General features: G+C 37.0%; 1 protein-coding gene across 1 annotated transcript in view; it reads right to left on the reverse strand.

Moving 5' to 3' along the window:
- Positions 1 to 12,662, reverse strand: part of TMEM131 (transmembrane protein 131) — a 95,973-nt gene that overhangs the window by 19,633 nt on the left and 63,678 nt on the right. The window contains exons 18-28 of the mRNA XM_071547599.1: positions 12,094 to 12,198; positions 10,652 to 10,738; positions 6,378 to 6,530; positions 6,149 to 6,224; positions 5,929 to 6,046; positions 4,548 to 4,686; positions 4,346 to 4,455; positions 3,905 to 3,971; positions 2,873 to 3,024; positions 1,795 to 1,937; positions 505 to 691 (exon numbers count right to left, since the gene is read on the reverse strand). Of these exons, the coding sequence (XP_071403700.1) occupies positions 505 to 691; positions 1,795 to 1,937; positions 2,873 to 3,024; positions 3,905 to 3,971; positions 4,346 to 4,455; positions 4,548 to 4,686; positions 5,929 to 6,046; positions 6,149 to 6,224; positions 6,378 to 6,530; positions 10,652 to 10,738; positions 12,094 to 12,198 (1,337 nt within the window). The remainder of the gene's footprint in view (positions 1 to 504; positions 692 to 1,794; positions 1,938 to 2,872; positions 3,025 to 3,904; positions 3,972 to 4,345; positions 4,456 to 4,547; positions 4,687 to 5,928; positions 6,047 to 6,148; positions 6,225 to 6,377; positions 6,531 to 10,651; positions 10,739 to 12,093; positions 12,199 to 12,662) is intronic.

The raw sequence follows: 12,662 nt of genomic DNA on the forward strand, positions 1-12,662 counted from the left end.
ACTTTACATCAAAGCACTGTTAAACAATACTTGTTTGGTACAGAGATCTTTCACAATAAAAACTGACAGAATTATACAATCGTTATCATTAAGGCAACAGACAAAATATTCAAGACTAAACCACTGAGCATTACAATAACAATCTTTAGACAAAAGGCTCTTTTCTACATACTGTAATGCACCAAAAACATATGTAAATCTAAATTCCACGTGCATTCACGACTAAAATGAAGGTAATGTACACAACCCCATACAGTAACAGTATTCCAACTCGGTAAACGTACTGGACACTACAGTCAGTCATGAAAACACAATACCATGAAAAATCAAATAGAGTTTGCAAGAAGAGAGAAAAATGTCATGGTTGTATAAAGTTACATAAAATACCCAAACACACACAGATTCAGTACAAAGCCTTAAGAATTTAACCAAGTGAGTTTTCCCCTGAGAAAAATTAAAATTCCAAATGTAAGACTTCATTAAGATATAAGCAAAAATACTCACAATATGACAATGTCTTTAGAGGCGTTGGCACTTAGTGCAAATTCCTGACAGTTAACTACTTTAAATCCATATCCTTCACATGTATAGCCACTGATTTCCATTGTTTTCACATTAATCTGCAGCTGTCCTGTATTTTCCACTTTGAACGTTCTTCTCAGCGTGAAATTTGGCTCTTTATATTTCATTTCTAGAAACAAACAGCAACAAGTGGTTAGTGTTATGCTAAATAGATATCCTTCACTAAATTTATATTCTACAGCAGAAGAGAGTGCTGTCAGTACTACAGCACAAGGGGGACCAGTGAGGCCCATGGAAATAAACTTCAGGTAACCTGTGGGAACTTATCTCTGCAGCCAGATTCTCATCACTGTCATGGAAGGGCTCCTGTACAATTCTAGAGCTCTCTAACTCATCAGGGAAAAGACACAAACCTCCAAACCACTGATAGCACTGCTGACTCACAAAGAATCATCTAAGCTGTAAAGTTCTTTGATGTACTGCCTAATGTTGTGGTAATCTGTGAACAGTCCCAGCAAGTGCAGAATTACAACTGTTGGGTTTTTTCTTTTGGTGTTTTAAAAATAAAAAATTCATGGTTTAGCTGCACATATCTAACTAGTAAAAAAATCCCTAAACCAAAATATGAAAGAAGTAATGACTAAACTTTACTTGAAGTTTTCTTATTCATCCATCAAAAAAGGCAGAATAATCTCAGACAACAATTATCATGGCACCTTAGAAATATGTTGAGGAAACTGCAAAGTAGCTAAGCAGATTTTAACACCAGCTACAACTAAACTTCTTCTACCAGTTCCTTTAGCTCTCCTCTCAGAAGCAAGCCTGAGGCTACAAAGCAGAAAAATCTCTGATCTCACAGTAGAATCTGGCTGTGATTTAATTTTCATCAAGGAACACACCCTACCTTTTTTTTTCCCCATGTACTTAAAGATTCTGAAGGTGTGAGGTAAAAAAAATACACAAAGTTGTGCCTGTGATCCAGTCTGTCTTATATTTAGGAATTGAGAATATACTAGTAAATATACTAGGACCTTCATCTCCTGTCTTGAGTTTTAGTGGACAAAAGGCTTCTGTTTTACTTTTCCAAGTTTCCATACTAAAATAAAAACATAACTTCATGTTCTGATCAAATAAAGCAGAAACCTTAATGTATTTAAAGGAATTAAATTTCCAGGGCACTAGAACAGGGGGAAAATATTTCCACACATTTCAAGTTTTACATGTAAATACAATTTCTTTTCTGTTCCACATAATAGCTCAAGAACTACTCACTTTCTGAACAGTCTTTCAATAATGCTTCTGTGATTTTAAAGCGTAAAGAACTTCCTGGACCAGGAGGTTTGCCTGCAATCTTCAAGCTCTCAGTTGTTCCTTGTCCTTGTACCATTATGGCATCTATTACAGTCAAATTATTTCTGCGACAAAAACAGAGGGGAAACATTCATAAAAGCTTCTCTACAAACTGTGAAGTTATATCCCAAATCTGGAGAACAAAAACATAACCAGTTCCACAGGTAATTCCCTACAATATGGAAGTAAATTCCGGGGCTCAACCATAGTGTTTGCAAGACGAAAGGCCTAAGAAATCACAGCACATACAAATACAAATCCCAGTGAAATACTAGTTAAAATTGGCAACTCATGCGTCACACCTGATACAAAAGTGGAAGTTATTCAGAACTCTTTACTAGAAAGACCAAACTTGCACTGTAGCTTGATCTTGCAAATGGCATCTATAACCAGAGTCCATACATTCAAGACAGTGTAGTGTGTATTTAAGAAATCAAGGTATTGGTGGATGAAACACTGGACAGGAGCCAGCACCACGTGCTGGAAGCCCCCAGAGCCAACCATGCCCTGGGCTGCATCAAAAGCAGCGTGACCAGCAGGCTGAGGGAGGTGATTCTGCCCCTCTGCTCTGCTCCTGTGTGATCCCACCTGGAGTGCTGCATCCAGCTCTGGGGTCCCAGCACAGGAAGGTCATCATGCTTTTGGAGCAAGTCCAGAGGACTCAGGTCTGACAGGGCTTTGAGCAAGCTGAACATGTCCCTGCTCACTGCAGGGCTGTTGGACTAATGACCTTCCAAAGTCCCTTCCAACCCAAACCGTTCTGTAACTCTATGATAACAGTGTATTATATATTTATATTACTGCAAATGTACAGAAGACAGTTTAACAACTGTATAACTTGTCACGGCTACATTTAAATTAAATCTTTCTGCAGACACAGGATTCTACAATTACTCTTGTAGAAGCAATAATTTCTTGACAGCTGATCGTAAGTATGATCTTATATACAAATAAAAAGCATCAGAAAAACTCACACTCATTTCGGAAATACGTGTCTTACCTGATAACAATCAATGATGAAACAGTTTTATTAAGAACTGGAGTGAACTTCACTTTGACAGACTTTCTCTCCCCTGGCTTTAATATTAGGCTTAAAATGGAATGACGAGCCAGGCCCCTTGTAAGTCCCATGGTGGTCTGTAGTGGCTGCACCTTAAGAGAGCAGGGAAAACAAAGCAACACTTTAAAAAAAAGGGACATTTTCACATATATTTGATAGTAATGGTATTATTTTAGCTAGAGAATTGTCATAAATAAGTGTATTACCCAATGACACACTGTTTTCTTAACCAGAAACTTTGACAGCACATGAATTTCCCTACTTATTAGTAAATTGTTTGTGTTTATAGAGAAATAGAAAAACATGACAAAACAGAACTGGGCTTACCTACACACATGTAGATTCATAAAGTTCTAGCAGAAGAAATAGCTCAGAAGTTCTTACATATATATTTTAAACACTGCATTAGCTTTCAGCTACTTATGGAATATTTTCTCTCCTCAAAATTTTCAAATGTTTATATATTCTAAAAATGTTTTAAGGGGAAAAAGCAAATAAAATAGAACTATCCAAAAAAGTGTACCATTTGATTTTAGATACTGAACAAACTGCAAATGGAGGGGAAAAAGCAGAGGACAAAAGAAGTGCTTAGGATGTGGCATGCACTATATGAAAAAGCATGAAACTCAAATCACTAAAAGAACCAACAAAGCAATGGAAAACAACACTTTGCTAATTTTAGAACTAGTAACCACTACACTGAAGAAAATAATCCTCTGTCAGTAAGACAATGAGTAAATGCAGTTTTCCTGTAACTTCCACAGTTGTATAATAATGTAAGAATACTGTAAGAATATAGAAAAAGTGACACTTTAATTGTTACATTGAAGAAATACTACTTTTCCCAATTTCCTGAAAATATCCAACAGAGGCATCATATTTTCCACAGTAATACAGAAACTTGGCTGAACTCTTATGAAAACATTAAAATATCTAAATTTAAAATTAACAAGAATGTATTGAAATACTTACACAATTTCTGAAGACCTGGAACTCTAGAGTCCTCTGATTGAAATTAGTTGGTTTACTCAAATTAAACCTGAAAGACAGTTATTTTTTTTTCCTCACAGATCAGAGAAGATGATGGCATACTTGCATTTATGAATTTTATCAGAAATCAAGAATCTATGGTAAAACTCAATATGCAACTGAAAGAATAATTTGATTTTATTTTTCCATTTTCCCCCTTGTACATCAAGTTAAGGAAGAATGTAAACATATTTTAGCTCAGTGAAAAATACAGATGTGTGCTCAATGGCAATACATTCAGTTCTTAACTGGGCAATGGATCACATACTACAAGTGGCCAACACTGTAACTACCAACACAGCTGCCAAACCATGCAGGCATTTTTTGTAAAATGCACTTTGCTGCAGATTAAGAGTGCCCCAAGGACTCCCCAACAATACTTACCGTTCTAACAGCTTATCAACAAAAGTGGATGGGTTAGAATACAGAGCTACAGGAAGAAACTGAACATACACAGGAACATCAGCTGGATTTTCTAGAAAAATTTCTTCTTCCTATTCAGAAACACAATTTTTTAGAAGTTTATATTACAATTAATGTAATTAGAAATACCTAATAAAGTGACATTATCAACAAAATAACTTACTGATGAGCTGTTTGTATTGGTAAGAGGGAAGTTTAGATGGCGTGGTGAACTGAGGACGGAAGGCCAGGCCATTTCTGCTGTAATTTTCAACTGGACATCCTTCTGAAGATCTGTGTCTACTTCAAATACAGCATTCAGTCTGGAGAAACAGTTATAAAACTTACTGTAAAGGAATAAAATAGAAAAGCCTGGAAAAAACAGAGGGCTTAAAAACACCCTGAAAACAACATTAGTTTGAGAATAGCAGGAAGAGCTACACCTACTGCAGAAACAATGCTGAGAATACAACAGATTCAGATCAGTAAGAAAAATAACCCAAAATGTATCTGATGATTTGTGGAGGTATAAAGAGCAGAAAGGAAATACTCCAATACAGCATAGACATCTGCTGTCCAGAAGACACATTATGCCTGCACATGTGTGATGTACAGTAAATCTGTACTTGTACTCGATGCAAGGGACACTCAGACTGTTCCTGTGTTCCTAATACACCTAAAGGAAATCTGAGCTAGTCACATGTTGGGTCATTATTTCCATGGTTGAATGAAGTTCTTTGCTATTAATATATTAATATATCTCAATATATGCTTTGTTATAGTGTTATTAACCAAACTACAACAGACTTGAGTCCTACAAGCTTTCCACACTGGAAAACAAAGTTATAAGACGGGGTATGCTTTTGTTGCTCTATTTTGTGGCATACAGACATCGTTCCATCACATACCTTTTTGGAAATGGTAGTCTGAATGCTATCACAAAAAACACATGCACTTGCTCTTAAGATTAACTTCTGTCTCTTTGCGATTAAATCAACTTTTTGTATGCAAAGGCACATGTTTAAAGGTATGTAGCAGCCTATAGGGCTTAACTTTTTCTAAAATATTAAGTAGCAACCACTACTCATCCTCCATTAAGCAAACCTCAAGATAAAATACAAGACCATTTGCTAATTTGCTGAAATGCAATAATCTCAGTACAGATAGGAGAATCTTGAGGTTGCTGTTTCAAAATAATTTAAGTAGGGATACTGCACAAACAATATAATCAGGTTTTGGAATTTTTTCCAGAGTAGACACTGCTTTGCTGTTGACATCTTTCCAAAAACTGCAGCAAAATCCAGTGAACAGTAACTTTCAATGTTGTGTTTGACTTCAGGAAATTATTATTGGTCTTTAACTTTTAAAATGCCCTCTTTAAAGGTTTTGCAGATAAGGCCGAGCAACTCCTTCTTGGTTTCCTCTCAAAGAACAGAAAGAAAAAGAAACCTTGTATTAAGGTTAAGGAATACCAGATATTAAGAAACTTTGTATTTTATAAGGACACACATAACAGACTATCCAGTGATTTAAGCCTGAGAAAACAACAGGGATAAAATACTTACCTATGGCTTGAATTCTCTTTTATTTCTGTCCATTCTTTGAATAAGTTCTCATGCAAATCCCAGTCAGAATCCCACGCATCTTCCTGCATTGCTATGCTGTGCTGAACTTTAGATTCCGCTGTAAGAAATAGCATGTTTTTTAAATTCTTCAAGTAAAATCACTGTTTAAGGAGAAAACTTATTTTAAATTATTTTAATTATGAAGTTGAACATTACTTACATTTAGTTAGAAAAGGCAATCCTACATAACAACGATCTCCACATTGTGCACGAGCATCAAAATAAATATTTGCAATCTGCAAAACAGATAAGAGAATATCAATTAAACAGCAAAGAAAATCTAATGACCAAAGAAAAAAGAAAGAAGATTTCTGATGACAACAGAAACTTAGCATATGTTATATAGAAAAGAGAACTTATAAACATTTAGAAATAAGGCATAAACAAACCTTTGATTTTTTTCCTGGCTCTAAATCTTCTTTATTACTTCTTAGCCTCTTACAATAAAACCTTACATCTTCTGATAGGGACCGTATGTGTTGTATTTTCACTTTCTGAGAAAAGGAGTTCATAATGTTCAGGCTCTGGTGAACTACTTTCCCCTGAAGAAAACAAAAGAGGAAAAGTCTGCAGGATATGCATTTTCCCTAGCATATGGGTTTATTTACGCAGGCTGGCAAAGACCACAGCAGTGCTGAAATGCTGAGATTTTTAACTATGTTATCTTAAACCCAAGCCACTTGGAACACTTCAAGGTAGTAAGTTTCTGTGAAGTTGTATTCTTTCCTTCATCTGCTTCCAAACACAGTTCAGCCCCCTCTGAAAACTAAGAGCACCTTAAGTATCTTGAAGAGCTAGGACAACAGCTCTCCTTAATTACATCATGTTAAAAAAAGTACCAGAAGAGAAAAGGCAAGGGAAAACTTCAGTTTTCTGAGCCTCCTACTACCAAAGGGAAACCATTTTTTGGTAAGACATAGTTGCTGGTAACTATAAATAGTAATTAGTTCCTAGTAATTAGAAATAACCTAAAAGGAACAGTAAAGGGAAGTTGAGGGTTACAAACATTACAGATGACAGAGAGCATTTAACACACAGACACAAACCCTTCTTCCCGCTCCCAATACAACTGAGATACCAGACACCAAAATTACAACATTTAAGAGGAAAACAGTGCCAGTTTTCCTCCACATCTTTACACCCTGCCTGCTTTTTTGAGCCAAATGCTATTTTACCTTTTAAGCACAGAACATGTTCTGTCATGACCAGAATCATTACCATGCTCAAGCTCTCCCCCCGCCCTCAATCCTAAACCAACTATTCCATGGTCATGTTTTACACTTTACTTCAACACCCAACCTTGACAAGTATAAAGTAAACAACTAATAAAAACCAAAAGAAATAGAAGAAATGTGAGACTCAGGACTGATGGTGAGACTTCAGATTTATATAAAATTAATCAATACAAGCAAATATAAATATCCAAGACTATCATCTAATGAACACAAATACAAATTTTCATGTTCCATTTAAACCAATACTTTGAACTTTTACAGTAAGAACTGAGGTGGATACATGAAAAAGATGCAACTTTTGCAGGCTCAACAGTAATAGGAATGTCACATAGTGTGCCACTCTCAATAGCAGCCACTGCAGAGGGAAAGTAACTACCAGAAAACATCCCTAAACAGCACAGTCCTGTTAACCTGTTTTCATCTGTGTTATCCTGTGAGTAACAAACTGGCATCAGCTGAGCAAGATACAGGTTGTTAAACTCTGCAGAACAAATAAACAGTATTTTACTGAGACCTTTACGTAGCATTTAGACATGAAACAACAGACAAGAGAGGACAACTTTACCCATCAGTAGTGAGAAAAACAGAACAAGGCCTTTTAGCACACAGGTCCTCAAAGATGAGCTTTGATCAGAGAAGAGTTAAGAGGTGACACTATGAACTAAAGATGAGACTAGGAAGCAGAAGTCAACACAGCTATTTGTTTAAATCAAGAAACTGATCTTTCTAAGGCCATATATGTGTATTGCTGACAAACTATGACAGAACACCAGAGATCAGACTGAGGTACCATCATAAACAGAGAGAGACAGTACTGGCAACCAGAGAGCTGCAGGAGAATTACAGCCTAGGCATGAATTGAAAATCAAGTGTTATTAAAATAGTAGCACCACCTTATTCCTGGATGGTGTAGCTGTCAAATTTGTCTACCAAACACCGAAACAAGAACAACTGATGCTATTTTAGGCTTATTTTTATAAGTAATGGAGGCATTACAGAATAACTAGATGCAAGAGTAGCATGAATTCAGTGAGCACAAGTTTAATTTGAAATGAATCCAAGAAAAAATAAAAGTAAGTCTACTGTCAGTGTTCTCAAATATCAAAAGAGCTAAGTGATCAACTAATGGAAGTAGTAAGTGAAGCTGACTGCTCTGAAAAGCTTGGGTCTTGAACACAGAAAACAGTCTAGAATCTCATAAAATGTTATATCTGAATCTGTACTTCCAACAAAATGCAGGAGGCCAAAGGTCACCTGAATAAATTATCAGGTGAAAATATCACCAGAAAAAGCAGGAAGACAACAAAAATCACACCAATCTGGGGAAGAGCAAGAATCATGACAGCAAGGAAGCAATGCCTTAGAGGGTGAGAAACACAGGTACTATGAGAAGCAGTACCTGCCAAAACAAAACAAAGCAAAAGCCAATAAACATGAAAAAAAAAAATCCAGCAGGCCAAGATTCTTTATGGCCCAAAACGGAATAAAACACTTTAATGTGGTGTTCAAGAGGGACAGTGATCTTGACAGGAATTCATAATGTAAATAATTCCTAGCAGGAATCCTTACAAGATACAGAATATAGAAATTGCCTTAATCTGTGATAAAAGGAAAAATGGATATTAAAGTTAATTCAGTTTATCAAAAGCATAAGCAGCAGTCCATAGATGAAGTTATAGACATGGCACTCAGTGTAATAATTACCCATATAATGGTGAGGCCATTGGTCATATAGGAAATACAGATCCTAAAAAGTAACAAGCGACCTTTGCAACTGTAGGCATGAATGCTTGACCTCAAGAGTACCGAAGACTTCAGAACAATTTGTGATATAGGAGATCAGAAGGGAGATGGAATGAATAATGGAGCAAATATAGCAAACATTCACTGAAGCCCTGCTGACTGACCTGTCTTCCTCTGATGAGACCTGTTCCACTACTTTTCAAAAAAATTACCATTTATTTACTTGACATGTAATAAAACCCTTGATAAAGTACCAGTGAAAAATTACTATTTAAGAGTATACAAAATGCGAGATGAGCAGGAGATACTAAGGAGTTATCAGAAGAAAAGGTAAGAAGACACAGTGCTCTGCAACAGATTGAGACCGTGTAGGACACACAAGGAAACAAAAAACCCATTTATACCAATATGCACCGAGTTAGTTTTATCCTTTCAGAAAATTTCCATCTCTATCTCCTTTTGTTCCTTTTTCCCCCTCAGTTTTAACACTCTCTCCATATGATTTTCCATCACATTACATCCTCCACTTATCAGGAAGTCACATCAAATTCAGACTTCAACAGAATACTAATTGCCTTGACCACCTATGCTTCTATGGTTGTTCTGAATGCCAGCTGAGGAGGAACTATTACATGGTTAATATCTTGCTGCTTGAGTCTGCCCTGAGCAGACACTACTTTCAGCACTCATTGAATAAACACAACTGCAGGAGCAGGGATGACAACAGCCATTACATATTTCTGCAGAGATGCAGACCCACACAGCTTCCTTGCCTTCCTGTTCACGTATTTGGCCATGCACCATTCAGAAGATCTGCTGCTTTCAGTGTGTAAACAGTACAACAGTGCTCCCACAGAGATCAAGGACTCCTTATACTAAACCTTTAGTTTATCAGCTGACTTTGCTGTCTCTGGTATTACATTACACTTTTTATGTACGGCCAGAATTTGCGAACGCAGATTTGGGCAGGGCTCTCCCCACGTGGGTGTGTCCTTCCAGCCTACACAGTGGATTTTTTAGGTGAGGCACAGCATGAGCAGAACTGGCCCCACCGTTTAAGTCCTGAGGTTCATTTGCCACGGCCGAGCGAGTTTGGACAGTGACAGTGAAGTCCTCGGGACTGTCACAGCACCTGGTACTAACCAGGGCTGACCCTGCTGAGCATCCGAGATCTGACGGGATGGGATGGCAGGGAGGCATTGAACTGCCAGGGGACGGTCCCACTGAGACTGGAACTCAGGTCCTTGGGATTCAGAGTCCAGAGTGCTCTCCTTTACACCACGGGACCATTCCTATTACACTTCAGGGATTTGGAAAAAGCATTTGCACAATCTCTCTTACTCTTGGTGCCAACACACACAAACGGGTAATAACCAAGTAACCACAGCTACAGCAGAATGACGCTGCAGAGACTCAGGTTTGGGATCAGATCAGTATTCTAAAATCCCATCCAAGTGGGCTGCAGAGGAGATGTAGGGACCACTCATGCTTGGACCATGTGGAGGAAAAGGAAAAACCCAAATCAACCCTCAAAATAATGACAAACTGAATCCTAATAGTTCAGTAGCACAACCCCTCCAGCAATGTGACATATAACAATTCAGGACAATGGTCTGCCTTGAAAAGGATAGATAAACAAAAAACATAGCAAAAAAACATTTCATGTTATGACCCAGCTCTCTTACCGGAAAAGAAGGTGGGAGAAAAACATGTTTTGGGGAGCAGGTCAACGAACCTACAGCAATCACTGCCTTCACTGGTATAGTTAAAATCTGGACAAAATAAAAAAACATGAAAAATTTAGAAAAGAATACTTACATTCTAGACTTTAAACAACATTTACACTTTCAAATTGCATAGAATAACAAATCCCTGAAATTCTACAATTAATGTAGTCTAAGATGATATACACATTTAAAACAGAGGCACGAATTAAGATTTCAACACATCGTCACATTCCAAACACTCTATACTGTCACCCATTCATTCATAGCACTGTCCTACATGGAACACAAAAGCATACTTAAAATATAAGCTCTCTAGGAGGGCATCATACAGGTCTCACTTGAATGGGTCTTACTTTGTTGGAAAACAGGAGGGTAATATCTTTAACATAAATGAGTATGAGGAAAGAGGATCCACCCAGTTTCTCAAAAAACACAAGTCAAGGTAAGACCTTGAGATACATAGAAAAAGCAGTGTGGAAGGGAAAGAAATGAGATTCTTTCTGCTTATTATTAAAGTACTGATACAAGCAGAATAACTTTTAAGAACAAGCAAGAAAATGAAACACTTCGGGCTTTGTACATGTATGTCACCCTTCAATTACAGACACATTAAAAAAAGCTTAAGACCTCAGATAACTGGCAAAAATTAGGAATTTTCCATTTTCTCTAGCATCTTCAGAACCACACTAAGTGATATAATTTCCTGACTTCATAAGCACAGTGTCACATTTGGGTTTTTTCTACATAAATCACAAAAAGATTTTTACTTCACATTCCATTATTTAATAGAATCTCTCTCCTGCAAAAATAAGGCATATGAAGTTGAGAATTAAACTGGTTGTTCTCTCCTGTACTATTCTTAGTGTAAGGACTCTGTTGCATCAACTGCCAGGAAACCGTGATATGGTTTTGTGGACATGTTGGTATTTGGTCAAAGGATGGATTTCATTATACTGGAGGTCTTTTCCAACCTTAATTATACTACAGTTCTCCAAAACAGCTTTCACATTGGGTTTTGACAAAAAAAAGGTCAGAAATTGTAGCTCAACTTCAATAACTGATAATGTACTGAAAAGAACACTGTCAGCACATGTTATGCCCAGCACCTGTTGATGCTTTGAGGGTGAATTGTCATTGAAGAACCCATACTGCAAAGCAGTTGGTCAAATTTAAATGGTTATCTCTGAAAGCCAGATGAAGATCATAATGAAAGCATAAGTAGCACTACTGTTGCATGAGGCAAGGTTAACTTGCAAAGATCACCCAACTTCTGGAGTTCCCTTCCAACCCCAACTTCATTCAGACAGTACAACCAATCCACTAATTGAACACTTAAAACTTCACACTTAAGGACTGAAAATATCTTTCAGGCAACACCCATGAACATACAGTAAATATACCTCATAATCTGTCGTGATTTGTACAGCACCATCATGAATTCCTTCAAGTTCTTTCGCTATTAGATTCACTCTGAACACTGCGTAATAGCCCGATGCCAGGATCACCTGTAAATGGTGAAAAAGGGTCATCCATTGTATTCCATTAAATGGAAAGAAATTTGACTAAGAAACATATCAAATATCCTCTTATTCCTTTAAACTGACTCAAAATCCATTTAAAAGCACTGTCAGTGGTAAACAAAAAGTTCACATACATATGTGACTAACACAAAAATTATCTATTTCTTGTGGTGATAAATTTCCACTCTTCCCTGACAAATGATAAGCATTATCTGAGGGCATGGAGACTGCTGTTCCTGAAGTTTACCCTTTCAGAATCTAACCCATTTGAATACAATACTGCTTCTTAAAACAAATTTAGAAAATCTACGTGCTTTATCATACTCACATTCAGACAAAACATAAGAATTCTTATCTCTGCCCTGGCTAAAATGGAACTGCAAGAAGTTGCAGGAGTTTTCTCTTTTTTCTCCCCTCCTAAATCTAGCTTTAAGCAAGGGGTTCAAAGG

This window comes from Pithys albifrons, chromosome 1 (genome assembly GCF_047495875.1).
Source record: "Pithys albifrons albifrons isolate INPA30051 chromosome 1, PitAlb_v1, whole genome shotgun sequence".
In the NCBI taxonomy this organism is placed as follows: Eukaryota; Metazoa; Chordata; class Aves; order Passeriformes; family Thamnophilidae; genus Pithys; species Pithys albifrons.